The following is a 27,631-nucleotide window of genomic DNA, read 5'->3' as shown; positions in this document are numbered from 1 at the left end:
TTTTCAAAGAGTGTTTTGAGGTCGGTAGGCTGCCACCTTCGTTTAGCAATGCTCATACGGTCTTAATTCCTAAGACAGATGACCCTGCCAAGCTGGTAAAAGTAACAAGCTATAGACCGATCACGTTAACAAACGTTGATTATAAAATCCTGATGAAAGTGTTAGCTAAGCGATTGCAATACGTCATAAAGGATATTGTAGGGCCTCACCAAACGTGTGGCATAAAAACAAGAAGCATATTTAAAAATATTCATGTAGCACGCAGCGTGCTCGAGTGCTGCGATGCTTTAAATAAGAAAGTGGCTATGGTTCAAATTGACTTTGAAAAAGCATTTGATCGGGTGTCTCATGAAATAATCTATTGTTTGTTGGAACATATTGGTATTGGCTCGGTTGTTCTCAATGGGGTAAAAATGGCTTATGCATGTTGCTCGACACGACTTATGGTAAACAAAATATTATCTGAAAGAATTGATGTGAGGGCATCTGTTCGACAAGGATGTCCACTGTCCCCTCTACTTTTTGCAATTTATTTGGAGCCTTTTTGTAGGATGATAACTGCGAGCGAGCACATCCGAGGTTTTAGGTTGGGAGCGTGTGAGGTGCGAATACTGGCATATGCAGATGATGTTGCCCTCTTTTGTGAAGATCGCAAAAGTATTGTAGAAGCGTTACAAGTAACCGAAAGGTTTTGCAGGCAAACTGGTAGCGCTGTTAATCTCGATAAATGTCTCGGACTCTGGCATGGGCAATGGACTTGGAACCAGAATTGTTCTGCGGGGTCCGATGGGCTACAACTCCCGGAGTTTATTTGGGAGTCCCGCTGGACAGATATGGGGAAAATACCAATTACTGGAATGAAAAAGCGGAAGAAATGCGGGACCGGACCAAGGGATGGATGGGCCGTAATCTTTCTATTTTCGCGCGCGCAACTGTATGTAACACCTTTCTTGTGGCAAGGATCATGTATTTACTTCAAGTATTATATTGTGCACGAACCAATATCCAAAGGTTTCATCGGGTTTTTGCGGTCTTCATTTGGGCGTCTAATTGGGAACGAATTCGCAGATATAATCTCTTCCGGAGAGTAAAGGTCGGGGGACTGTCTCTAATGCATCTCTATGTACGGCAGGTTGTTTTAAGGTTTTGTTTCCTGCGTGACCAAAATGACCCCTTCCTGCGAACATTCATACAAACCATGTTATCCAGTGCACTTCCAGAATTCATTGTCTCTTCGTGCAATGCTCGGCGGTACACAGTGTCTCGCTTCCTTCGAGAGGTTGTATGGTCGTTCAGGTTTTTACAAGTGCGGTTCTCGCTAGAGTATTTAGCGAATGTAACGCCGAAGCGCTTATACAAGGATCTTATTGAACAGTTGTTTCCAGCGCCACTGTACAGAACCTTATACTGTGAAGGCCCTGGGAAAGACGTTCTCAGGCGAGTTAAAAAGATGACTGTTGCACCTGGCGTCAAAACATTCTTTTTTAAATTACACACAGGAACGCCACCAGTAAAAACATGGCTAGAGGAAAAGGGCCTTTTTGTTCCTTGGGGCTCGAACTGTCTCCTGTGTAGAAAACCGGAGACGGTAGAACATGTGTTCCTCGATTGTTGGGATGCAGTGTTCTACTGGGATGTTTTGCAAAGAACCCTAAAAAAGGACTTGCCATTGACACCGCGCGGAATTCGGTACTTGACCACTGAAAGTGATGTTGCACAGTATGACCAGATTATGTTATTGGGCCTTCACAGCATTTGGAGGAGTAGAATGGCTGTAAGACATTGTGACTTGGATGCACGATCGGTATGTGGTTATTTTGTAGAACATGTGTATAAGTTAAGAGAAGTCTTGAAGCAACAAGATTGCGCGGATGATGTATTGAGTCTGATGGACCAACTTGTGTTAATGAAAGTCCATTAGACACGGTTGTCTGCCAAGGGGCACGACAACTACGATATTTTATTGATGTATTCATTCATGCAATAAAGAAAAAAAAAAAGCAGTCGTGGCCGAGTGGTTAAGGCGATGGACTAGAAATTCATTGGGGTCTCCCCGCACAGGTTCGAATCCTGTCGACTGCGGCAAAGGGTCTTTTTATTTATTTTGCCCCTTCCTAGATTGTTAAATAGAACATGATCAATGCGTGCACGCTATCCAGCAGTCGTGGCCGAGTGGTTAAGGCGATGGACTAGAAATCCATTGGGGTCTCCCCGCACAGGTTCGAATCCTGTCGAATGCGGCAAAGGGTCTTTTTATTTATTTTGCCCCTTCCTAGATTGTTAAATAGAACATGCTCAATGCGTGCACGCTATCCAGCAGTCGTGGCCGAGTTCGGCTTCCGGCCACCGAGCGTGACGGACGTGCGATGACGGGCTCCGTTGGAGCGGCTACAGCGGCCATGTCTGGCCGCGGAAATAGGATTTTTGCCTCGGAAGATGAATATCAGGTGATTCTACCTACCCTTCCTACAGGAAATGTTGTGTTAAACACAGTCTTTTTGCACGCTGACGTGCGGGCCCGCCCCTATCGAGTCGAAGATTTCAGGGATGCGCTGGCTCAGCTGATGCTGCTCCCCGAGGTTATCGCCTTGGGGGCGTATCGCATGAGCCATGTGTGGGCTATTACCTTCACTAGTGCTGATGCGGTGAAGAAAATTCTTGCTGCCCGGGAAGTAAAAGTGAAGGACCGCCGCTGTCTAGTCATCGACCCGGCAAACCAAGACGTCCGCGTCAAGCTACACTGGCTGCTGCACAACGTGCCCGACGAAGACGTGAGGGTAGCCTTCGCCCCGTACGGCAAGGTGAGCGAAGTCACCAAGGAACGGTGGCGCGTCCAGGGTGTCGCCAGCAAGGGGTCGACGACGCGCTTGGCTTCATTGAAAATGAATCCTGGCGTGAAACTGGAAGACCTCCCTCACGAAGTCAGGGTTGGCGGTGAGCTGGCTCTCGTGGTTGTACCGGGCAGAGCTCCGCTGTGTCTGCGCTGCCACGGTACTGGGCACATTCGCCGAGAGTGCAAAGTTCCAAGGTGCGGCGCCTGTCGCCGTTACGGACATGAGGATAGCAGCTGTGTACGTACGTACGCGAGCGCTGCCGTCCCAGTCAACAATGACATCTCGTCCGAGCTTGTCATGGACGAGGCTGATGCGGAAGACGCTGCAGCAGAGGCAGGCGACGGAGCGGAGAAGGAAAAATCCGCGGCTGTGTCGACTCCCGGAACATCCGCAACCGCGGAGACGCTCAGCAGTAAGCTGCAGCAACAGGAAGCGCCGCCTGCAGATGTTAAGACGTCAAAGAGCGAAGTCCTCTCGGGGAGTGGGGCGTCAGTTCCCGTCGTTCCCCAACATGCTGAAAGCATGGAGGTGACGGATGCGTCAACCAGCAACCAGGGAGGAAAGCGACCGCACGAGCACAGTGCGAATGGAGAGCCTAAGGCGAGCGAGGGCGACGAGCCACCGCCGAAGACTGTTGGGGTGAGGAGAGCGACGCTGGAACCGCGGCCGAGTATACCGGCCGATCAACGAGCGGCGGCTAAACCGCCGCCTTAGTTGAGTGAGTGCGTTGTGTGTGGCTTCTGTGGACGCGAGATGGCCTTTTTTGGTGACGGAATGCATGGGCTGGGTCTCCAGTCCGTACGCATGAGGCAGAGGTGCAAGAGACGTTGGAATACCGGCACTGTACCCATCGAGCACCATGGACTAGGCAAGTCGCCTTCCGCCGTCGCCTTGTGTCCTGAGGTACGCACCATACGGCTCCTGTACTTAAACTAGATGGCTTCGACACCTGTTGGAGCGTTGCGCATTGCAACAATTAATGTCAGGGGACTGGCTTCTAAAAAACGTCAGTACCAACAAAGCCGGTTGTTCCTCGATAATGACCTCGACATAATAGCCGTCCAGGAGACCAAAGTCGAAGGACAGGAACAGACGGACCGTATGGTGCAGCCTTTTACGACACGTTACAATATTTGTGGGTGCCATTCGTCCGGCACATGGGGGGGTTGTGCTGTCTTTATTAGGAATTCCATGGGGATTGTCGAGCAGAATTTAACTGTGTGTCAAACTGGCCGTTTGCTTGTAGTTGATTTTCTTTATTGCAATTTACTGTGGAGGATCATATGTGTGTATGCCCCTAACAAAGAGAACGAGCGCGAGGAATTTTTTGAGCGTCTTGAACAATACGTATGCTGTGAGCGGTTAATTGTGCTTCTGGGTGACTTTAACTGCGTATGTAAAGCAGAGGACAGAACTACAAAAAGACTTGTCCGCGACAAAAGTGCGGAATCGTTGAATGCGCTTGTACACGAAAATGGTTTAGACGATGTTGCTGAAGTTCTTTCGGTAGCATCGCATTTTACTCATTTTCAGGGTGAACGTCACGCGAGATTGGACAGAGCGTATGTTTCCCTTGATCTTGTTCCTTTGTGCAACAGCTACGAGGTGAAAAACATGTCTTTTACCGACCACAGCTTAGTTACGTTGAGCCTGGGGAAAAAAGAAAAGAAATCTAGTTTCTCGTGGGACCTTTGGAAGTTTAACGCACAGCTACTCGAGGATGAACGTTTGGGTAGTAAAGTTAATGAATGTATTAAAGCATTGCTATCAGCAGAGCCTGGAAACTGGGTAATTAGATGGGAAGACTTCAAACAGCAAGTGAAAATGAACGCGATTGAAAGAGCAAGCGTTATTTGCCGTGATAAACGTGTGAAAGAAAAGTAACTACATTGCCAACTTGACTTGCTCGTAAGCCTGGAAAGTTACCAGCCGGGAAGATATAAGAAAGAGATAAGAGAAACAAAAAATAAACTTGAGATTATCGAAAAAAAAAAACAAATACACAGCTGCCGTGATAAGGGCGCGTGCTGAACGTCTATGGCTTGACCAAGTGCCTACTAAACGCTCGCTTAGTGATGAAAAGAAGTACGTGACTCAAAATGAAATAAAACAAAACAGGTACAGAAACGAGGTAACGAATGATAGCAAGGTGATTCAGTTAGCTTTTGTTGAGCAGTATAGGGAATTGTTTGGGCGCCGTCAGCTTGAAGAAGAGGGCTTTACAGATACGTTCTTGTCTCATATGCCAAAGCTTGGAGATGAAATAAAACAAGGACTGGAGGTACCAATCAGCGTAAGCGAAGTGGGAAGAGCAATCGAAGAGCTCAGTGCCGGAAAATCTCCTGGTCCTGATGGGTTAGGCAGTGATTTTTATAAGAGTTTCAAATCCAAACTCACCCATGCTCTGCACTGCGTCTTCACCGAAATTTATGAAACAAAGAAAATGCCGCCGTCATTTAAAACAGCACACGTGGTTTTAGTGCTCAAGAGTGAAGACCAGGCTAAACTACAGTCCGTTGGGGCTTATCGGCCGATAAGCCTTACCAACGTTGACTATAAAGTGTTTATGAAGGTTCTTGCCAATAGACTGCAAAAGGTTATAAAGGGCCTAGTAGGGCCGCACCAAACGTGCGGTATTAAAGGTCGCACCATTGGAACGAATGTGCATATTGCTAGAACTGTTCTTGAATGTTGCGATGCGCTCGTGGGACGAGTTGCCATGATGCAGCTTGACCTGGCGAAGGCCTTCGATCGCGTGTCACATGATATTGCAACGGATAATCTCCGTGAAGACGACGCAGAGGAAGTGCCCGGTGTGTGCGCGCTTGCCGCTCGGGGCTAGCTGTGATCTGGACCCTGTGCTCCGGTCGTCCTTGTGCCGACATAGACTTCGGGCCACGTAACAATATTCTTTTCTCCGTTCTAGAATATGCCAACGTCGGCTCTGTAACATTGCAAGGTGTACAGATGGCGTACGAAAACTGTGTTACGCGTATTATAGTGAACAAACAGCTTACTGAACCTGTGCCTGTATTTTCCTCGGTCAGGCAGGGCTGCCCGCTCTCGCCTCTGCTCTTTGCGATCTATCTTGAGCCTTTCCTGTTATCGCTGTTACACAATGATGGGATCTGCGGTTTCACTCTTCAGTCGGTGCAAGTAAAAGTGCTCGCTTACGCTGATGATATTGCTGTTTTTTGCGCGGACCAAGAAAGCGTTAAGGAAGTTGTGAAAGTTGCAGGGGCCTATTGCAAAAAGACCGGGTGCGAAGTTAAGATTTTGGCACGGTTATTGGGAGAGCACACCCGCAGTGTTTGCTAACATGGAATGGACGACCTCCCCTGCGAAGTATTTGGGGGTACCCTTAGAGCACTATAAAAACAGTACAGAGTTGTGGGGCGAGGTAACGCAGAGTGCAAGGAAAAAAGCGGATGGATGGAAAGGACGTGACCTTTCTGTTTTCGCATGTGCAAGTGTGTGCAATGTATTTTTAATAGCCAGAATTTGGTATTTGTTGCAGTTCTTGCTCATCACCCGAGCAAACGTGCAGAAGCTGCATAGAGTGTTTGCTGTTTTTATTTGCAGCTCGAATTGGGAGCGAACTAGTCGAGCTAATCTGTTCCTTCCTGTCAAAAGGGGTGGCCTTGGACTTTCCAATTTGTTTTTGAAACAAGTTGTCTCAAGATTTTTGTTTCTACGTGATCAAACCGATCCTTTGTTGCGCACAATGTTGCAGGTGCGCTTAGGAAATGTGTTACCGGAATTTGTTGTGTCCAGTTTCCCAGTCACGAATCGTGCTGTAAATGGTTTTTTACGTGAAGTCGTGGCTGCCTTTCACATTTTGAGCTCTCATTTTTCGACAGAGTATCTGGCTGCTGTACCCAGGAAAAAATTGTACAAGGATTTGTTAGATATCTTTATACCTGTACCCTTATACCGATCCTTTTACTGCGGAGGCCCAGGCAAAGATGTGCTAAATCGAGTTAAGAAGATGCCGGTAAAACCGAACGTCAAATCCTTTTTCTTCTAACTACACTCTGGTACCCTACCGGTGAAAACATGGCTAAACGATAAAGGCATTTTCGTACCATGGAACGTCGACTGCACACTGTGCAAAAAACCCGAGACCATCGAGCATATGTTTATCGACTGCTGGGACCCGGTTTTCCACTGGGACATCTTGCAAAGAACTTTAAAAAAAGAACTACCTATTACTCCTTACGGCATCCGGTTTCTGCCAATAGAAAGTGACGAAGTGCCATATCACATGTTTATCCTACTGGGCCTCCACAGCATCTCGAAAACGAGGATGGCGGCTAGGCACGCAGACGCAAATGTACGACCGGTCAGAGAAAACTTTATAGAATGTGTAGCCTCTCTGAGAGATGTTCTATGCAGTCAACCTCAGCCACCGGAGTGGGTGGCAGTTATGGACAAACTGATCGGCATGAAAATGTTTTAATCCGTCGCCTTAGCCAAAGTCTGGCTAGCGACTTTTTATGCCCGCGCATGTATTGTTTTCCGGCAATAAAGAAAAAAAATCCAGCAGTCGTGGCCGAGTGGTTAAAGCGATGGACTAGAAATCCATTGGGGTCTCCCCGCACAGGTTCGAATCCTGTCGACTGCGGCAAAGGGTCTTTTTATTTATTTTGACCCTTCCTAGATTGTTAAATAGAACATGCTCAATGCGTGCACGCTATCCAGCAGTCGTGGCCGAGTGGTTAAGGCGATGGACTAGAAATCCATTGGGGTCTCCCCGCACAGGTTCGAATCCTGTCGACTGCGGCAAAGGGTCTTTTTATTTATTTTGACCCTTCCTAGATTGTTAAATAGAACATGCTCAATGCGTGCACGCTGTCCAGCAGTCGTGGCCGAGTGGTTAAGGCGATGGACTAGAAATCCATTGGGGTCTCCCCGCACAGGTTCGAATCCTGTCGACTGCGGCAAAGGGTCTTTTTATTTATTTTGACCCTTCCTAGATTGTTAAATAGAACATGCTCAATGCGTGCACGCTATCCAGCAGTCGTGGCCGAGTCCATTCTACTTCCGGCCACTGGCGTGTACGGACGCAGGATCATGAGCTCCCACGGAGCGGCGACGGCGGCCATCGGTGGCCGCGGAAACAGGTTCAGCGCCGAAGACAAGGAGTATGAGATCTTTTTGCCTACCCTGCCCACCGGACGTGTTGTTCTAAACACAGTTTTTTTGCACGGAGATGTGCGTGTGAGACCTTACAGGGTCGAAGACTTCAGGGACGCCCTCGCCAACACTGGTGCGCTCCTCGACGTCGTGGCGTTGGGGGCGTACCAGGTAAACCACGTGTGGGCGGTAACCTTTAGCAGCCCAGAAGCCGCGAAGAAATTAGCCGCCTTGAAGGAGCTTGAGGTAAAGGGACGCCGGTGCATTGTTTTTGACCCGGAGGATCAGCAGGTAAAGCTGCGCCTGCATTGGATGCTGCACGGCGTCGCCGATGAGGACATCCGGACTGCTTTCGCGGCGTTCGGAAACGTGACCGAGGTGACGCGGGAGCGTTGGCGCGTTCAAGGAATGAAAGAGAAGGGATCCACCACGAGAACAGTGCTGCTCAAGTTGAAGCCAGGTATGAAGGTGGACGACCTGCCCCACCAGGTTCGAGTCGCCGGTGAGTTAGCTCTCGTGGTGGTGCCCGGACGGCCGATGCAGTGCCTGCGTTGCCACGGCGCGGGTGACGTTCGTCGCGACTGCAAGGTTCCCAGGTGCTCCAAGTGCAGGCGCTACGGACACGCGGACGAGGACTGCGTCCGTACCTACGCGTCTGCGACCGGGCTCGGAGGTAAAGGAGACAGCGCGGAGCTGATGGATGTCGCGGAGGCTGAGGACGCAGCGAGGGGTACCGACGAGTTGGGCAACCTCCCTGTGTCGCTGGACACGTCGGCGACTTCAAGCGGCGACGCCCCCCTTGCCAGTGCACCAGGACTCCAGCCACCAACGGGAGACTCGCCTCAGTCAAAGGAGGCGACTTCGGGGGATGCAAAAAGCCTACCAGTGCCCATGGACTTTGTAGCGAAGGAGCCTACCGAGGGTCATCGGCAGAACACCGGTGGCCGTGCGACCACTGTGGCTACGCCTGGGAAGCGTCCCCATGGAGACACCAGCCCCGACGGCGACAAGGAGGCGGCGCCCAGCGTAGAGGAACCACCAGCAAAGACGCCTCAAGCAAGGCGGGCCAGTTTTCGGCCGCGCCCTAACCTTGCGAGCGAGAAGCGCGCCGGCGACAAGGCGCCTCCCGAGCTGGGCCAGGTGCACGCTCAGGATGACGCCGGCGGCGATGGCGGCGGTGGCGTCTAGCCATGTGCTGGACGCGAGAGGTAAGCACCACGCTTTCGGTCTCTTCTTCTTATGTGGAAATGGCTCCTGCATCTCCGCTGAAAGTCGCCTCCCTGAATGTTAGAGGTCTGGCAGGAAAGAGAAAGCAAGGCCAGCTCTTTCGGCTTTTAACGGAGCACGGCATAGATGTACTGGCTGTGCAGGAGACGAAAGTAGACGGCGAAGAAGAGACCGGGAGCATGGTGCAACGTTTCACGTCCTCGTTTTTTGCTGTAGTCAGCCACGCTGTAGGCACATCGGCTGGCTGTGTTCTTTTTCTAAAGAAGTTGCCGGGGCTAGAAGTGCAAGCTCATTTCTCTTGTGTGTCGGGCCGGTGTGTTTTCCTTGACTTTCGATTGAATAACGTCGAGTGGCGGATTATTTGTCTGTACGCGCCTAATGAAGCAGAAGAAAGGGCGCAGTTTTTTTATAGCATCGAAGAGCGCCTTCGTAGTGACAGACAGCTGATCGTCCTGGGCGATTTTAATTGTGTTCTTAGTGCGCGAGATAAGACAAGCCCTCGACCCTTTAGAGATGCCAGCACACAAGTGCTATCGCTAATGGTTGAGAAATGGAACATGGAAGATGTGGCAGAGTGTCTTGTGGGAACGCGTGCAGTAAAGCTCACACACTTTCAGGGTTCTAGCCATGCACGGCTGGACCGCATTTATGCATCCGTCGATGTCTTACCTGAATGTCATAGTTACGATGTTGTGCCAGTATCTTTTTCAGACCATTGTTTAGTTAAATGTTGTTTTGGGATGGTAAAGAGAGGGAATTCTTTTTCGTGGGAAATGTGGAAATTCAATAATAAACTCTTGCAGGACGAACTGTATACCAGCATAGTAAAAGATGAAATTGCAAAAATAGGCGCCGGTAAAAATATGCACATATGGCAACAATGGGAGCTGTGTAAAGAAACTATAAAAATTAAAGCAATAGAGAGGGCTTCCTGTATACGGTTTCAGGAAAAACAGAAAGAGACAGAGTTAAAGAAGCTGCTCCATAGGCTGCTTCAACAGGAATCTCTAGCGCCGGGGAAATGGACTGAAGATGTAAGGAAAACAAAGCAAAAACTAGAATTGATGGAAGAAGAACGGTATCGGGGAGCGTTAGTAAGGGCAAGGGCAGAAGACATAGCTGCAGGGGAGACGCCATCAAAACGAGCGCTAGGGTTGGAAAAGGCAAACGCTGAAAGAAACCACATCGACAAAATAGAATGGGGCGGTGTCTTGTCGGCGGACAACGACCACATAAAAGCAGCTTTCAACGAGCATTACCAAGCGCTCTTCGCTTCCCACGTGGTAGACACTATCACGTGTAAAGATAAGTTTCTGGCGGCGATGCCGCGTCTCGGTGATGACGTAAAAGAGAGATTAGAAATGGCTATCAGTGAAGCCGAAGTGGAGCATGCAATCGCCAGTTTAAACCCCGGTAAATCGCCGGGACCAGATGGGCTCAGCGCGCGTTTTTACAAAGAATTCCAGCACGAAATTGCCCCTATTTTGAACGTGATATTTAACGCAGCCTACACAGTAAACGCACTGCCTCCGTCATATGGGTCATCCCATACGGTGCTCATTCCTAAAACGGATCAAATAGATAAATTGCGACTGGTTACAGCCTACAGACCCATAGCACTTACGAACGTTGAACATAAAATTTTTATGAAGGTTTTGGCTCGGAGGTTGCAGACGGTGATTAAGGATATAGTTGGGCCACACCAGACGTGTGGGATAAAAGGGAGGTCAATAATGTCCAATATTCATAAGATGCGAAGTGTGCTTGAGTGTTGTGATGACTCGAATGGTCGGGTGGCCATTCTCCAGGTCGACCTTGAGAAAGCTTTTGACTGTGTCGATCACGAAATTTTGTTTTCTATTTTGGACCATGCGAATGTTGGGTCAGTTATCCGCAAGGGCGTGGCCCTGGCGTACCGAAACTGCACGACGAGATTGATCGTAAATAAGAGTCTGGGGGCCCCCATTAGCGTGCAGCGTTCGGTGCGACAGGGCTGCCCTCTCAGCCCTCTTTTGTTTTGTATATATATTGAGACATTGTGTATTAAAATATTGAACAATGATAACGTAAAAGGGTTTAAGTTACAAGCAGCCGAGGTGAAGCTGCTGGCGTACGCGGACGATGTTGCACTTTGTACGGTTGACCATGAGAGTATAACCGAGGCGGTCAAATGTGTCCGTGAGTTCTCTCAGGTTACCGGAAGCGGGGTGAACTGGGCCAAGTGCCTTGGGTTCTGGCATGGACGGTGGCCATCGCAGCCTGACCACTTTGCAAATGTGACGTGGGCGAAAACCCCAACCAAGTACTTAGGTGTCGAGCTTGATGGTTACCGCCAAAGTGAGCAATATTGGCAAGAGCAGACGAAAGCGCTAAGGGAGAAAGCGGAGAAGTGGAAAGGTGCCAACTTATCGATTTTCGCCAGGGCTACTGTATGTAACCTTTTTTTTATCAGTAAACTTTGGTTTGTTATGCAAGTTTTGCATTGTTCGCGTGTAAACATACAGAAGCTCCACAGGATTTTCGCTGTCTTTGTTTGGGCTGCAGAATGGGAACGCTGCAGCAGAACAAATTTATTCCGTCGGGTAAAAGACGGCGGCTTGGGACTTGGACACCTCTTTTTACGGCAAGTGGTCAATCGGTTTTTGTTTTTCCGCGACGTTTCTGACCCTTTCTTGCGCACTGTCTGCCAAGTTAGGCTGCGGCGCCTACTGCCGGAGTTTGTTGTCTCCACCGAAGAAGTGACGTGTGGTATTTTCGGCTATTACAGAGAGGTCGTCGCAAGTCTTAGATTTCTTCCAGTGCGTTTTTCTAATGAATATTTGTCCTGTGTAAAACGGAAAAAGCTGTACCACGATTTATGTGACACTGTTTTACCACAACCTTTGTATAGAGTCTTATACAGTGGAGGCCCAGGCTCGGACGTCTTAAAGAGGGTAAAGAAAATGCAGGTGCCGCCAGGAGCTAAGACCTTTTTCTTTAAATTACACACCGGAACGTTGCCAGTAAAGAAATTTTTTGAGGAAAATGATTTATTTTTACCTTGGGGTTCGCATTGTTTAATCTGTAAGCAGCCGGAAACAGTAGACCATGTTTTTTTACATTGTTGGGAAGGGGTTTATTTTTGGGATGTTTTGTAACGGACTATGAAGAAAGATTTCCCCCTAGATTCGCATGGCATTCGATATTTAAGCATTGATAATGACGACGGGGTTCCATTTGATTTAATTATGCTCCTGGGTCTCCACTGTATATGGCGCTCCAGAATGGCAGGCTATCACTGTGACAGGGAAGCGCGCCCTGCCCGAATTTATTTCCGAGAGTCTATGGACTGGTTTGTCGGTATACAAAAAGCGGCTGCGGAACCTCCCGAGTGGCTCTCAAGGGTAGAGCCTTTGTTGTCCTTGCGGGAGTTTTAATGTGACGAAGCCAGCCTGATGCTGGCTGAGTATGACTTTCAGTGTGTTCATTGTCTTGTATTATTGCTTTTGTGATTTGTCTGTTCTTTTTCGTGCAGTGTTGTTTTCCAAAGCCAGGAAATAAAGAAAAAAAAAAAAGTCGTGGCCGAGTGGTTAAGGCGATGGACTAGAAATCCATTGGGGTCTCCCCGCACAGGTTCGAATCCTGTAGACTGCGGCAAAGGGTCTTTTTATTTATTTTGCACCTTCCTAGATTGTTAAATAGAACATGCTCAATGCGTGCACGCTATCCAGCAGTCGTGGCCGAGTGGTTAAGGCGATGGACTAGAAATCCATTGGGGTCTCCTCGCACAGGTTCGAATCCTGTCGACTGCGGCAAAGGGTCTTTTTATTTATTTTGACCCTTCCTAGATTGTTAAATAGAACATGCTGAATGCGTGCACGCTATCCAGCAGTCGTGACCGAGTGGATTCCACTTCCGGGTGCCGAAACGAACGGAACGGTGATGACGGGCTCCGTTGGAGCGGCTACAGCGGCCATGTCTGGCCGCGGAAACAGGTTTATGTCAACTGATAGTGAGTACCAGGTTGTTCTGCCCAGTTTGCCTACAGGTCCGTTCGTTGTAAATAGTTTTTTTGCACGCGGACGTAAGTGCTCGCCCGTACCGGGTAGAAGATTTCCGCGACGCCCTCGCTCAACAGTCGGTGCTCACCGAGGGTATCGCCTTGGGGGCGTACCGGCGATGTTTGGGCTGTCATGTTCAAGGACGCTGAAACGGCGAAGAAGATAGCCAGCATTGGTGAATTGCAAGTGAAGAAGCAGCGCTGCCTCGTCATCGACCCGGCCAACAGGGACGTCCGCATGAAGGTGCACTGGCTTCTCCACAGTATACCGGATGAGGACGTACGCGTCGCCTTCGCCCCGTTCGGCAAAGTCACTGAAGTCGCCCGCGAGCGTTGGCGGGTCCAAGGAGTGACCGACAAGGACTCTACCACCAGGCTCGTGACACTGAAGCTGAATGCTGGAGTACAAATCGACGATGTGCCCCATCAGCTAAGTGTTGCAGGTGAGCTGGCCCTCGTGGTTGTGCCGGGCAGGGCTCCGCTCTGCCTTCGCTGTCGCGGCACGGGTCATATTCGCCGCGAGTGCCGCATCCCACGGTGTGGTGCCTGCCGGCGCTTCGGACACGAAGACAGCCAGTGCGAGCGGACATATGCCAGCGTCATCGGACTGGGGAGCAAGGAGGATACGTCCGACTTGCTAATGGATGAGGCGGGCGTCGAGGAGTTATCGTCGGCGGGAGGCAGACAAGCAGCGCATTTGCCAACGGCAACTCAGCCTCAACTGCAAACTACGCAGAAACCTCGTTGTGGCAAACACCGCGGAACAGCAACAACCGCCTGCCCAGGACGTCGTGGCTAGAGATGTGAAGGCCTGAAAAAAACACTGCAATTTTGGAAAAAAAAACCGTTTTTTTTTCGTTTTTTTCAGACGAGGGAAAATGGAAAAAAACATTGAAAATTTCACAATGCAATTTCAAGGTTCTACGATTGCTTGCTTTTAGTTTAGGTTTTTGTTTTTGCGTTGAAAACAATTACAGCGTGCATCTTTGAACGATTCGACGGCAGTCGTCATCGCCGGTGCCAGGTAGTGCTCTTTAAAACGTTCGTGCTACGAGTACGCGGGTTGAAGGCCAGGTCACATATAAGTTCCAGGCTTGATTTAAAAACACACTAATACTTGAACTCACGGCTGAAGTAGAACAAAACGGCTGCAAATTCTACAGCGCTACACACACGGCATAAATAACATAGGCTGCTGTGCATGTAAGCGGTTTTAGCCAAATACAAGCCTAGCTTCTTGATTTCCAACATAGCAGAGTACAGAACATTCGCAGGAATTTGGTATAGGACAGAGGTCTTCAGCGAAGCACGTGACCCTATCTACCTGGTGGCAAGGCCTTTACCCCAACCAGTCGCTAACTCGTCTGGCTTGCCGACTGCTGCAGATACCACCATCATCCGCCAGCTGCGAACTGGACACGTTTCGGGAATGTCCATACAAGGATTCGCAACAGGATTTCAGGGGAACGCGTTCGAAAGCTTGTGTATGTGCAGTCGAACCTAGCTGTGGACGCAGCTTCAATCCATGCTGCTGCGCGTAGTGCCACATCCAGCGACAGTGATTCTGAGTCCCATATGGAGTGACTTATAGATCAGTTTTCATGCTCCCTTTCTTGGTGCAATAGAACAAGAAGTTCGTTCCACAAATATGATATTTATACCTCCATATTCGCATGAAGTGCAAATCATTATTTATCTTCTCGGTGCAATAGAACCAGACGTTCGTTTCACAATATGACGTCTATAACTGCATATTCGACTGAACTTCGGAGCATTATTATTGATTGTTGTGCTATTGCAAATAGATCTGTTTTTGTCATGTTTTGCAAAATTTCCAATTTTTCATGAAAAAAACCCTGAAAAAAACGGTTTTTTTCACTCCATTCAAATTTTCCTGAAATTTTACATCTCTAGGACTCGTGGCTACGCCGAAAGGCGAGGGAAAAAAGCAGCCTGAACCGCACGTGAGGGACGACCACACCGCGGCAGAGAACATGGACACGTCCCGTGAATCAGCGAGTCCCGCAGCCGGGAAGCGGACGTATGAAGACACCACCAGCATGCTGCAGCAGCGGGACGAAAGCGGCGGGGACGATCCGCCGCAGAAAACGCCAGGTAGGCGGGCGTCGTTCAAGCCGCGACCGAACATTCCGGTCGACTCTCGGCAGGCGGGTTAACCGCCTCCGTAGCTTTGTGTTGCCTTCGTCATAATGGGAACGGGGGGATTTCTAAGCTCTATGGCTGTGTCGATGTGCCGTTTTCTTTTCGTGTCGAGGCAAGGTGCTGTTGGCACCAATTGTTCTTCCTGCAGGCCCCAGTGTATATTTTGTTGGCAGACTTGCGGTGTGTATATGGGCACACAGACCTGGATAGCGAGAATTCTTTCCGGGGATGGGCACCATTCCATTGTGTTATCATGGCTCTTAATCTCGGGGAAATGCTACGCGTAGCAACGTTAAATGTCCGGGGGCTGGGTGCAAGAAGGCGACAGTGTCAGCTAAGCCGCCTTCTTGATAAAGAATTACACTTAGTTGCCGTACAAGAGACGAAAATCGAAAGCCAAGAACTGACCGACCGAATGGTGCCCAATTTCCGTACGCATTTCGATGTATGCGTTTGTCATGCGAATGGTGGATCACGTGGTTGCGCTCTTTTCATCTGTAATAACTTGGGGATCTGTGTACAGTCAGTGTTGTCATGCCAAAGTGGTCGCCTTTTAGTTGTTGATTTTGCTGTTTATGATTTATCTTTCCGTGTCATTTGTGTCTATGCACCCAACGTTGAGACCGAGCGTCGATCTTTGAACGTGTTGAAGCCTACCTTAACTGTCACAAAGTGTTGATATTGTTAGGCGAGTTTAATTGCGTATGTACAATGGATGATCGCGCTAAACGCACACGAGTTCGGGACAAGAGCGCAGAAGTATTAAGTGCCCTGGTGCATGATTATGATTTAGAAGACATTGGTAGCGTATTGACGAATGGTACACGTCCTCAGTACACCCATTTTCAGCGTGACAGCCACGCGAGATTAGACAGATTATACGCATCACCCGAACTGGTTTCTTCATGTGCAGCATATGAAGTGCAACCAGTCCAGTTCAGTGACCACTGCTTGGTAACTGCAACGTTTGGAAGAAGGCAAAACAAAAGTCGCTTCAACTGGAACCTCTGGAAGTTTAACGTGAAGCTTTTGGAAGATGATGCATTTGTTAGCGCAGTAACGGAAGAATTAGAGAAGTTGCTCACACTGGAGCCAAACCAGTTCGGAGTTGAATGGGAAGAGTTTAAACAGAGAGTTAAAATAATAGCCATCGAAAGAAGCAGCATTATTAAGTTCAACCAGAAACAAAACGAAACAAAACTTCGCCATGAACTAGAATTCCTGATAAGCATGGGAAACATTCAGCCCGGTAAATGTACTGAACAAATAAGGCGGGTGAAAACACAGCTCGAAACTATAGACACAAAAAGATACAAAGCGGCAATTGTACGAGCAAGATCCGAGAAGCTGTGGGCGGGAGAAACGCCAACAAAGCGCGCACTATCCGACGAAAAAAGATACGCATGTCGGAAATAAATCCGGCAGCTTGCCATCAGAAACGAGATCACGACTGACCAAAAGGTTATCAAGACAGTGATGGCTGAGCATTTTCGGAACTTGATAGGTCACCCACGTGATACGAAAGACAGCTTCCAGAAAGAATTTCTTTCCTTTATGCCACAGCTGGACGAAGAATTACAGACGCAACTGGAAGAACCGATAACCGTCAGTGAAATAGAACGCGCAATAGATGACCTGTCCCTTGGTAAAGCACCCGGGCCTGACGGCCTAGGAGCTGCCTTTTATAAAGCTTTCAACTTTTCTGTTGCTCAGATTTTGCACAATGTCATCACTGAGGCATGCGACAAAAAGCGAGTTCCTTTATCATTCACAACGTCACACCCCAAGCAACCACAGATATCCGTCGGACGTACGAGCTAGATCCGAACGTCCTTTGCCGAGATCGGACGTCCATCGGACGTACGAACACAATCCGATTTCGGATGTCCGTATTCGTACATACGCCGGACGTACGGACAGTGTCCACTTTTGTACATCCGCATGAGAGACGAGGTGTACGTCCGAAGGATGTAAGGCCGAGTATTTTCCCAGGCCATGAGTATGGACGTTTTTTATTTCACAGAAAATTCGCGTCTTTCGTGTATGTATACTGTTTTATTTGCATCAGTTGGAGGGCTTGACGCGAAGATGTTTGTAAATTGGTGCGATTCCACTCCTTCCTGCAGTGCAAGAGCCGCCAACGAGCTTTTATCGAAGAGAAGCAGGTGTTGCAGAATTTTGCAAGAACTCAATAACTAGTTTTATATTTATAAAACTTCTCCAAATTAGTGGAGTTGTGCGACATGTCCACCGTTTTGCTAGCAAAACTTGCCATTGAAACCACTCGTAAGTATCATCAAAACTCCCGTGCATTCTGCTATCACCATCATCATAGATGTCAGTTCGCGGTCAGTCCAATCCAATCCATCAGTACGGCTCCGTAGCGCTGTTTTGATTTGTCGCGTAGTGTTGTAGCGCAGAGCTTTATAGCTCTGTTATTATAATGTGTGGCTTTGTTCGGTCTGTGGACGAAAGCAGTATGTAACTAAGCAATTCGAAAGATACGGGAAGCTCCTGAAGCTCTTCTGGAACACCGGAATCCCGTACTGCGTCGACCTTGGTTTAAAGAAGGCTTAGTGCACATGTGATTGCCTACGAAGGTATGTATCCAGTACACTTCTTGGAACTTGCTTCTAGGACAATGCAGCATGCATGCTCATATAAAATTCGTTCACAGGACAGTGGGAGCAGTAAGCGCGAGGAGATGGCTTCCACAAGTGTGTGCTGTTCTCACACTTTCGGGAGCCCTCGACTCGCGCGGCTAATTCCCACTCCTCTTCAAAGTTGCGGGACGGAGTATTTTCGCATCTTGTTAATATTTAAGGCATCGCTAGGTTCTCTGTGCCTATATAAAGAGTGACAACGCGCGAAAGGCAGACCATAGGAAGCACGTGTAGTTCGCAGTGGTTCGCAACGGAAGCTTTGCGGCTTTCTGTGCACAGTCGCGTACAGTGCTGCGCAGGTTAGTGCGCTAAGGCCCATAAGAATAAATAAAGAACATATACATTGTCAAATATGGTGTGGAAAGTGAGAGCAGTTATTGCCTTATACTTATTGAGAGAGAGAGAGAGGGAAAGGCAGGGATGCCTTTCCCTAAGTGCATTGTCTGTTATACTTGCAGCATTAAACACTTCTATTAATTGGTTCCAATGTTTTTACTTGGGTTGCTGCATTGTGCCATTTGTTTTACATGACTGATGTTTGCCGCGTTCTTTTTATTTCAGAAATACTGTGGGTGGGAAGATTACGGATGTGTGTCCCAAGCTTGCCACATTTGAAGAGTCACATTTACGAAATTTTCCGAATATAACCCATTGCTGTGCTGATGTATCATCAACCACAATAAAATATGCCTGCTATGCATCAAACTGTTTTTTTGTTTTATTGCATCGCGCGGAGTGAAAAAAGCAGGCATGCACCATATATGCGAATATTCGAGAAAGATCCGCCAATGGACGTACTCAACTGGTCAACTGGACGTCCGTCGGCCGGCGAACCGTATACCTTTGGCCACCTTTCGGACGGCCGACGGACGTCTACCGGCTGTTTGCGGATGTTCAGCGGACGTACAGAACATCCGAAACAGACCTCCCCAAGCAACCACCGATATCCTTCCCACGGCCTACAGAGGTCTGTTTCGGATGTTCTGTACGTCCGCTGAATATCCGCAAACAGCCGGTAGACGTCCGTCGGCCGTCCGAAAGGTGGCCAAAGGTATATGGTTCGCCCGCCGACGGACGTCCAGTTGAGTACGTCCATTGACGGATCTTCCTCGAATATTCGCATATATGGTGCATGCGTGCTTTTTTCACTCCGCGCGATGCAATAAAACCAAAAACAATTTGATGCATAGCACGCATATTTTATTGTGGTTGATGATACATCAGCAGAGCAATGGGTTATATTCGGAAAATTTCTTAAATGTGACTCTTCAAATGTGGCAAGCTTGGGACACACATCCGTAATCTTCCCACTCACAGGATTTCTGAAATAAAAAGAACGCGGCAAACATCAGTCATGTGAAATAAATGGCACAATGCAGCAGCCCAAGTAAAAACATATTGGAATCAATTAATAGAAGTGTTTAATGCTGCAAGTATAAAAGACAATGCACTTTAACAAACACCTCAATAAGTATAAGGCAATAACAGCTCTCACTTTTCCACACCATATTTGACAATGTATCTGTTCTTTATTTATTCTCATGGGCCTTAAGGCACTAACCTGCGCAGCACTGTACGCGACTGTGCACAGAAAGCCGCAAAGCTTCCGTTGCGAGCCACTGCGAACTACACGTGCTTCCTATGGTCTGCTTTTCGCGCGTTGTCACTCTTTATATAGGCACAGTGAACCTAGCGATGCCCTAAAAATTAACAAGATGCTAAAATACTCCGTCCCGCAACTTAGAAGAGGAGTGGGAATTAGCCGCGCGAGTTGAGGGCTCCCGCAGCTGTGTGATGTAGGCTCCCGAAAGTGCGAGAACAGCACACACTTGTGGAAACCACCTCCTCGCGCTTACTGCTCCCACTGTCCTGTGAACGAATGTTATATGAGCATGCATTGTCCTAGGAGCAAGTTCCAAGAAGTGTACTGGATACATACCTTCGTAGGCAATCCCATGTGCACTAAGCCTTCTTTAAACCAAGGTCGACGCAGTACGGGATTCCGGTGTTCCACAAGAGCTTCAGGCGCTTCCCGTATCTTTCGAATTGCTTAAGTTACATGCTACTTTCGTCTACAGACCGAACAAAGCCACACATTATAATAACAGAGCTATAAAGCTCTGCGCGACAGCACTACGCAGCAAATCAACAACAGCGCAGCGCTACTATAGTGCCTAGAATATACTGTAGCGCTACGGAACCGTACTGATGGATTGGATTGGACTGACCGCGAACTGACATCTATGATGATGGTGATAGCAGAATGCACGGGAGTTGATACTTACGAATGGTTTCAATGGCAAGTTTAGCTAGCAAAACGGTGGACATGTCGCACAACTCCACTAATTTGCAGAAGTTTTATAAATATAAAACTAGTCATTAGTTCTTGCAAAATTCTGTAGCACCTGCTTCTCGTCTTAGATAAATTTAGCTCGTTGGCGGCTCTTGCACTGCAGGTAGGAGTGGAATCGCACCAATTTACAAACATCTTCGCGTCAAACCCTCCAACTGATGTAAATAAAACAGTATACATACACGAAAGACGCGAATTTTCTGTGAAATAAAAAACGTCCATACTCATGGCCTGGGAAAATACTCAGCCTTACATCCTTCGGACGTACACCTCGTCTCTCATGCGGATATACAAAAGTGGACACTGTCCGTACGTCCGGCGTATGTACGAATACGGATATCCGAAATCGGATTGCGTTCGTACGTCCGATGGACGTCCGATCTCGGCAAAGGACGTTCGGATCTAGCTCGTACGTCCGACGGATATCTGTGGTTGCTTGGGTCTGTCGGCCGTCCGAAGGATATCGGTGGTTGCTTGGGGTCGTGCTGATACCAAAGAGTGACGATGAAGGAAAACGTCTCTTGCCAGGGTCTTATCGCCCGATAACCCTTGTCAATGTAGACTACAAAATATTTATGAAGGTTTTAGCGACACGACTTCAGCGCGTTATAACAAAGTTGGTAGGGCCGCATCAGACTTGAGGCATCAAAGGCCGAAGCATTGCAACAAACGTGCACGTCGCGCGAACGGTCCTCGAGTGTTGTGACGCTTTTGGCGAGCGCGTTGCGATGATGCAGCTTGATCTGGCCAAAGCCTTCGACCGTGTCTCGCACGAGGCTCTGCTCTGCATCTCAGAGCATTCTAACGCAGGCTGCGTTATCACTGAAGGCGTCAGAATGGCGTACACTGACTGCTCAACGCGAATCATCGTAAACGGGGAACTGACAGAGAGCCTGAGCGTTCGCTCGTCGGTGAGGCAGGGATGCCCTCTTTGGCCCTTGCTGTTCGCGGCTTACCTTGAGCCGCTATGTTTGGCAACTGCAAACAATGAACGCATAACAGGATATAGAGTACGTGAGGCAGAAATAAAAATCTTGGCCTACGCGGATGATATCGCCGTATTATGCGCAAACAAAGAAAGCATTAAAGAAGACACAGCTGTTGTTGAACAATTTTGCGAATACACCGGAGCCCAGATAAATTGGGACAAAAGCTATGGATTTTGGCATGGAGACTGGGACGCCACGCCGGAGCAATTTTGTCGCCTTCATTGGTCAACAGCTCCTAAACCATACCTCGGTGCGCCCCTCGAGTGTTATCGTGATCCTGAACAATACTGGACCGATCAAACAACGAAGGCAAAAGAAAAGGCTGATGCATGGCAGGGAAGACAGCTGTCAATGTTTTCCCGTGCGACTGTCTCCAATGTCTTCCTAATTTCAAAAATATGGTATGTCATGAACGTGTTGTGTGCATCGCGAACGAGCATACAAAAAATCCATCGTGTCCTCGCTATTTTCATTTTGTCCTCGACCTGGGAGAGATCTAGCCGAACTAATTTGTTTATCTCAGTCAAGTGTGGTGGGCTAGGTCTGGTTCACTTGTTTTTGCGGCAAGTCGTGTCACGATTTCTTTTCTTAAGGGATCAAAATGACCCCTTTCTCCGCACCGTGATGCAGGTGAGGCTACGTAGACTTCTCCCAGGATTCATTGTGACGTCATGTGAGAACACATGTGGCGCTGTGACTGGTTATCTGCGCGAAGTACTGCTCGCGTTCAGGTTGTTAAACGTGCGGTTTTCACAAGACTACTTGTGCAGTGTTAGTAGGAAGAAACTGTATAAGGACCTTGTTCACACCATGCTACCTGTACCGTTATACCGTTTACCACACCGTGGACGCCCTGGACAAAACGTACTCAAAAGAGTAAAGAAAATGCCAATATTACCTTCAGTTAAAACCTTTTTCTTTAAGCTACATACCAACACACTTCCAGTTAAGACCTGGCTTCAGGAAAAAGGCATCTTCATACCGTGGTCAACAAACTGCTTTTTATGCAAAAAGCCCGAAATCATAGAGCACGTATTCCTAGACTGCTGGGACCCGATTTTCCATTGGGACGTACTCCAGCGCACATTAAAGAAACAGTTTCCTCTTGACCCATATGGAATACGATTCCTGCCGGTAGACGCTTCGGACGATATACCGTACGATCTTATCATGGTCCTGGGCCTCGTAGTGCCGGAGCTGCCATTTCGCTGGCGGGCCTGTCTAAACCAGCGCTGCGCACCCGCCGGCGCTCAAAGCAGGCCCAGACTCTCTCGGACATGTCGCGACGTGCAGCGTGACTCATCCCGACACCGCGGCGCCGACGCGGACCCTTCCTCCTTCCCTCCTCTCCGTCGGTGCGAACTCCTCCGACGCTCGCCGGCTCTCGACCATTGGTCTAATTTGAACGGTGGCCAGTGCCGTGACCTGATTGGAGGATTTGAACGGCTGGCTGCCGTAACCGTTTCCAGCGGCTTTAAAAGCGGAGCCGCGCTGAACCCGAGCAGCAGACGGGCAGCAGAAGAGCTTCCACATCACTGCAGCGTAAAGAAGACGAGCACAAAGGAAGAAAACACTTACGACACGGACAAACGCTGTGTCGTAAGTGTTTTCTTCCTTTGTGCTCGTCTTCTTTACGCTGCAGTGATGTGGAAGCAAAGTAACCAACTTGCCCAGAAGCTCGTTTTACTAAAGCAGAAGAGCCATCACGCCGGAGCTACGCCCGCCGCTGGGGCCGCCCTTCTTCTTTGTGCTAGCCCGTGGTGCTCTTGACCCTTGTATCATGTAAAAGCCCTTGTACATACTGTACATAAAAGTTATTTGACTCACCGTCGCCTCGACCGTTTCCTGGCTCGGACTACCAGTCCCAACATTGGATGGCAGCTGCGGGATCGACCGGCGTCAGCTACCTCGGCGCGGTGAGTGCCTGATGTTTTCTCCTCAATTCGCCAGACTGCTCTAGCACACGTGATTGTAGTTTAGAGTAGGGCTGTGTGTTGCACTGGAGAGAGCTTTGCTGTTTCGAGCCAAGTCGGAGCGCTTTGAAACGAAAGCTGGTGCAGAGGGAGTAAACGAGGCGTTTCTGGAAAGAATTACTTGCGCGTGTCATGCTAGTAGCGCTATAGTAGTGAACGGCAAGGGAATTCTAAGAAAAGGGCAAACTACAAGAGGCTATTGTGAGCGATGGAGAACTTCAAAGTGAAGGAACTCATCGAAATTTGTGAAGAGTTGGGCATTGATTTGGGCCCCGCAAAACAAAAGCATGCGATTCTTGAGGTCATGCGGAAGGAGGATGTAACGGCTGAGGAAGCCAATGAGGCCTGGGAAGAGATCACAGAACGCCGTGAGCGCGAAGAGGCAGAAAAACAGAAGCAGCTTGAGATAAAACGGCGTGCTCGCGTCAGGAAACTGAGGGGCCTCGAGCTTGAAGCGCATGAGATGAGTTTCGAGAGATATGAAACATTATCCGTTCTGAATGAGACTAATAGTCGGCAGCCGAGAGACAGGCCACGGCCCTTCGGGATCGCCGAGGATATGGCGAAATATCTGGCGGAGTTTGAGAGCGTCTGCGAGAGAAAGCGCGTTGAGCGGAATAGTTGGGCACAGATGTTAGTAGCCCTGCTTTCCAGCGAAGCGTATGACCTTGTCAAGCGCCTGTTGGACGGCGGCTTGGCAGACTACGATGAGCTGAAAAGCTTCTTACTGGCGAAATATAACGTGTCACCGTGGGACCTTCGCCAAAGGTACCTGCGAGAGAATAGCACCCCATCGTTTTACGATTTTCCCTACCAGTTTAAAGCCGACATTTTAGAGTGGATCGAAAATGCGGAAGGTTCGGGAGATCGGGACACAGAGGTAGAGTGCGTCGCTGTGGAGCAGCACTGCCAGTGCGGCACAGAGGAACGTAGTCCGTACTTAGCAGATGTAACTGCTGCTGTAACATTGGCAATTGCCCCGCATTCGCCAACCGAGGAAACCTCTCTACCATCGGATAACGTAGTCACACCATCGGACGATGCACTGACAGAGGTCTCGCCCATTGAATTTGTGGCGGAGTTACCGGAAAGCGGATCTCCTAGCGTGTCGAAAGCAGGAGCAGTTGCCGAACTGGGCAGAGAGGATGTTCGTCTGGACCTTAATGAAAGCGCTAGTGCCAACGGTAGAGAAGTAAACGAGGGTGACACACCGTGTTGTGCAGCGCATTCAACAGAAATGCAGAAACCTGAGACTTCCGATCAACGGATGCGGACGCATATAGAGTTTGCGGACGCTGAGTTGTGCGCTAGTGTTTGCAGCGAGCGATGCGAAACGAGTCCCGTGCTTTCGCACTGCTCTGAGCTTTGCGACATTCCAGAAAGCAGCTGCAGTAGCGGGAACACCGCGACTGAGTGCAGAGCCGACCCTCATCCGAAATTGGCTGAAACGCGTCAGGAGCACGACGAGAGCTGCGTGTCAGCAGTAAAGTCAGTAGAAAACACTGGTTCGTCTACGCCTGAAGGAACTAAGGTGCTGGACGACAGTGGAGAACAGAACGTTCCAGACGACATAGGGGCGGTAGACGTCAGCCCGTCCGAGAAATATGAGGACGAATGCGCACTCAGAGACACTGAGCAGGAAGAGCGCAGCTTTGAGGAACTTAGTGAAGGCGCCAAATACACGGTCTGATCTAGGTAGCACATATGAATCGGCTGACAATCAGAGTGATATTGTCAGAGAGCAGAAACCTAGGCGACGGAAGCAGAATGTGCTTCCACAGGCGAATATGAAAGAAAAGCACAAGAAAGAAAAGTGCGACCGGAAGGAAAGTAACAGCCAGTTCCGAAAAGTGAGCTATCACCACAAGGTGACCGAAAAACAGTGCTGCCGACGAAAGGACAGTAAAGGCAAGCTCGAGAGAGAGAGCTGTCACCGAAAGATGATGAAAGGCAGGCAAAAGAAAGAGTGGTGCCGCCGAAAGATGAAAGGCAGGCATAAGAAAGACGGGCGCTGCCGAAAAGAGAGAAAGGGCGAGCGCGCGGAGACGGGTTGCCACCATCGGAAGCGCCAACGTCGCCGGCAAAATGACCCTAGTAAAGTCAGTCACGTTGTTAGCCCTGAAACTAGAGTCAGAATCAGAGCTAAAGAAGTGTTCGAGGCGTCGCTATCGCGCAAAGCGAAGCGCATAAGTGTGTCGAGGCACATAGATCTGAGCAGTCGAATAAACTGCAAAAAGAAATCGTACAAACATTCGCGCGGAAAAGTGCACCAAGGCAGCAAACCGAGATTAAAGAGAGCGCTGCCCGTGAGGCGAAAAATTAAGGAGCGGGATAAGGGTGAATCTTGCCGCCAGCACAGAGAGAGCGAGACGCGCAAAGGCGCGTGTTCTCAGGACGGCTCTCTCTCTCCGCTGCAGTCACAGTCACGGGAGAAACCGCGCGCCCACAGAAAGCGGCACGCGCGCGCAGGGAAAACGCGAGTACGGCTCAAAGAGCGAAAGATTGTACGAGGCCGCAGTGACAGGGGCAAGAAAATTTGCAAGAAACCATCTAAGCGCCCGGCCAAGCGCGGTTATCGCGATGAAAAGCCGCGTGTCAGGATAACGCTATTCGGTAGGCGTGAAATCAAAAGGCCGTGTAGATACGAACCTCACGTTCAGCGGAGAGGCAAAAAGGTGCGCCAGAAATTAAAGACTCGTGGAATGTCTCACTTGCCACGAAGAACAAAGGAAAGGAAAGAAAGGTCCCACCGGAAGCTTTGCGCATTCGCAGTTGAACGCCGCAACTGGCGCGCGAAGCGCAAAGAAAGGGACCAGTCGCTAGTGAGTGAACGCGAATCACTCTCGTACTGTACCTCCCCTAGAAACTGGAAAGACAAGTACAGAGAGAGAGAAAAGCGCGTATACCGCGAAAGAGGCAGACACATTAGCTACCACGGTAGTAGAGAGAGAGAAAAGCGCAGCTACAGCGAAAGAGGCTGAGTCATTAGCTTCCGCGGTAACGGGTGTCGTTTAACCGAGTTAAACGCTGACGTGGACGCACTAAGCCGTGTGTTCTAAGCAAGGCTGCCTTCGCCTCTTCGTGACCTACATTTTGTCACTTCGCGAACAGCTGTTAAGTTCGCTCGTAGATCGGGGAAAAAAAAATTGATATCCTCATTTGTGGCCTCAGCTGAGTGTTTTCCTGGCCGAGTTATCTCAAGAGAGCGAATTTCTTTTGCATTCATTTCATTCCGAGTGTTTCCTGTGTTTGACACTTTGTTTGAATTAATTACTTTCAAGTTCTTGTATCCCACATGTGTCTCTTATTGAAGAGGGAGCGAAAAGGGGACAGAACTATTGCTAGCGGAGTTTTGTGACCTTTAAGTCTGGTGTATTGACGGGTGACAGAGGGCCCATGGCTCGTGTTTTGTGTTGCCTGTTGTCGGTCGGTTCTTCGCAACATGCAGAACGATCAACGACCGATGCTGAGAAGCAAGCTCTTCCGAAGGACCGAGCGAAGCTGATCCAGTCACCAGGGCGACAAAGCTGCGGAGCAGTGATCCTGTCCTGACGAGCGGGACCTGTTCACGGAAAGGAGCCTGGAGCTACCTGCTGCTGAACACGGGACGAGAACTTAGAGGTGCCTGGCATACGAGCGCGCCCCGCATCCGAGCCACGCGGAAGTAGCTCGTCTTCGTGGTGCAATGTCTGGCGGCGGTGGTGCTGTAGTGCCGGAGCTGCCATTTCGCTGGCGGGCCTGTCTAAACCAGCGCTGCGCACCCGCCGGCGCTCAAAGCAGGCCCAGACTCTCTCGGACATGTCGCGACGTGCAGCGTGACTCATCCCGACACCGCGGCGCCGACGCGGACCCTTCCTCCTTCCCTCCTCTCCGTCGGTGCGAACTCCTCCGACGCTCGCCGGCTCTCGACCATTGGTCTAATTTGAACGGTGGCCAGTGCCGTGACCTGATTGGAGGATTTGAACGGCTGGCTGCCGTAACCGTTTCCAGCGGCTTTAAAAGCGGAGCCGCGCTGAACCCGAGCAGCAGACGGGCAGCAGAAGAGCCATCACGCCGGAGCTACGCTCGCCGCCGGGGCCGCCCTTCTTCTTTGTGCTAGCCCGTGGTGCTCTTGACCCTTGTATCATGTAAAAGCCCTTGTACATACTGTACATAAAAGTTATTTGACTCACCGTCGCCTCGACGGTTTCCTGGCTCGGACTCCCAGTCCCAACAGCCTCCACGCGCTGTGGAAAACGAGAATGCAGTTCGAAC

At 49.4% G+C, this 27,631-nt stretch overlaps 2 protein-coding genes, 1 long non-coding RNA gene and 6 other non-coding genes across 9 annotated transcripts; 8 read left to right on the top strand and 1 right to left on the bottom strand.

Moving 5' to 3' along the window:
• Positions 1–2,000: 2,000 nt before the first annotated feature.
• TRNAS-AGA (transfer RNA serine (anticodon AGA)) lies at positions 2,001–2,082 on the top strand. The gene has a single exon. It is a non-coding gene; the product is annotated as a tRNA-Ser (tRNA).
• Positions 2,083–2,158: 76 nt separating this feature from the next.
• On the top strand, positions 2,159–2,240 carry TRNAS-AGA (transfer RNA serine (anticodon AGA)). The gene has a single exon. It is a non-coding gene; the product is annotated as a tRNA-Ser (tRNA).
• Positions 2,241–2,366: 126 nt separating this feature from the next.
• On the top strand, positions 2,367–3,548 carry LOC149344436 (uncharacterized). The gene has a single exon (XM_089547231.1). The coding sequence runs from the start codon at positions 2,367–2,369 to the stop codon at positions 3,546–3,548; it is 1,182 nt and encodes a 393-aa protein (XP_089403357.1).
• Positions 3,549–7,376: 3,828 nt separating this feature from the next.
• On the top strand, positions 7,377–7,458 carry TRNAS-AGA (transfer RNA serine (anticodon AGA)). The gene has a single exon. It is a non-coding gene; the product is annotated as a tRNA-Ser (tRNA).
• A 76-nt stretch (positions 7,459–7,534) lies between these two features.
• On the top strand, positions 7,535–7,616 carry TRNAS-AGA (transfer RNA serine (anticodon AGA)). Its single transcript has one exon. It is a non-coding gene; the product is annotated as a tRNA-Ser (tRNA).
• Positions 7,617–7,692: 76 nt separating this feature from the next.
• On the top strand, positions 7,693–7,774 carry TRNAS-AGA (transfer RNA serine (anticodon AGA)). The gene has a single exon. It is a non-coding gene; the product is annotated as a tRNA-Ser (tRNA).
• A 133-nt stretch (positions 7,775–7,907) lies between these two features.
• On the top strand, positions 7,908–9,174 carry LOC149344432 (uncharacterized). The gene has a single exon (XM_089542624.1). It carries the CDS (start codon positions 7,908–7,910, stop codon positions 9,156–9,158), a length of 1,251 nt encoding a protein of 416 aa, XP_089398750.1. The 3' UTR covers positions 9,159–9,174.
• Positions 9,175–12,906: 3,732 nt separating this feature from the next.
• TRNAS-AGA (transfer RNA serine (anticodon AGA)) lies at positions 12,907–12,988 on the top strand. The gene has a single exon. It is a non-coding gene; the product is annotated as a tRNA-Ser (tRNA).
• A 6,249-nt stretch (positions 12,989–19,237) lies between these two features.
• Positions 19,238–20,229, bottom strand: LOC149344430 (uncharacterized). Its single transcript, XR_016282766.1, has 2 exons — positions 20,002–20,229; positions 19,238–19,384 (listed from the first exon to the last, which is right to left on the bottom strand). It is a non-coding gene; the product is annotated as an uncharacterized LOC149344430 (long non-coding RNA).
• Positions 20,230–27,631: the final 7,402 nt, after the last annotated feature.

This window comes from Amblyomma mixtum, chromosome 5 (genome assembly GCF_055824585.1).
Source record: "Amblyomma mixtum isolate Tamu chromosome 5, ASM5582458v1, whole genome shotgun sequence".
Lineage (NCBI taxonomy): Eukaryota > Metazoa > Arthropoda > Arachnida > Ixodida > Ixodidae > Amblyomma > Amblyomma mixtum.
The sequence above is the reverse complement of the archived record's forward strand: the minus strand, read 5'-3'. Positions and strand labels throughout refer to the sequence as shown.

Bases quoted from the DNA above. Each gene is read 5' to 3' on its own strand.
- LOC149344436 (XM_089547231.1), top strand. From the start codon at position 2,367: ATGACGGGCTCCGTTGGAGCGGCTACAGCGGCCATGTCTGGCCGCGGA.
- LOC149344432 (XM_089542624.1), top strand. From the start codon at position 7,908: ATGAGCTCCCACGGAGCGGCGACGGCGGCCATCGGTGGCCGCGGAAAC.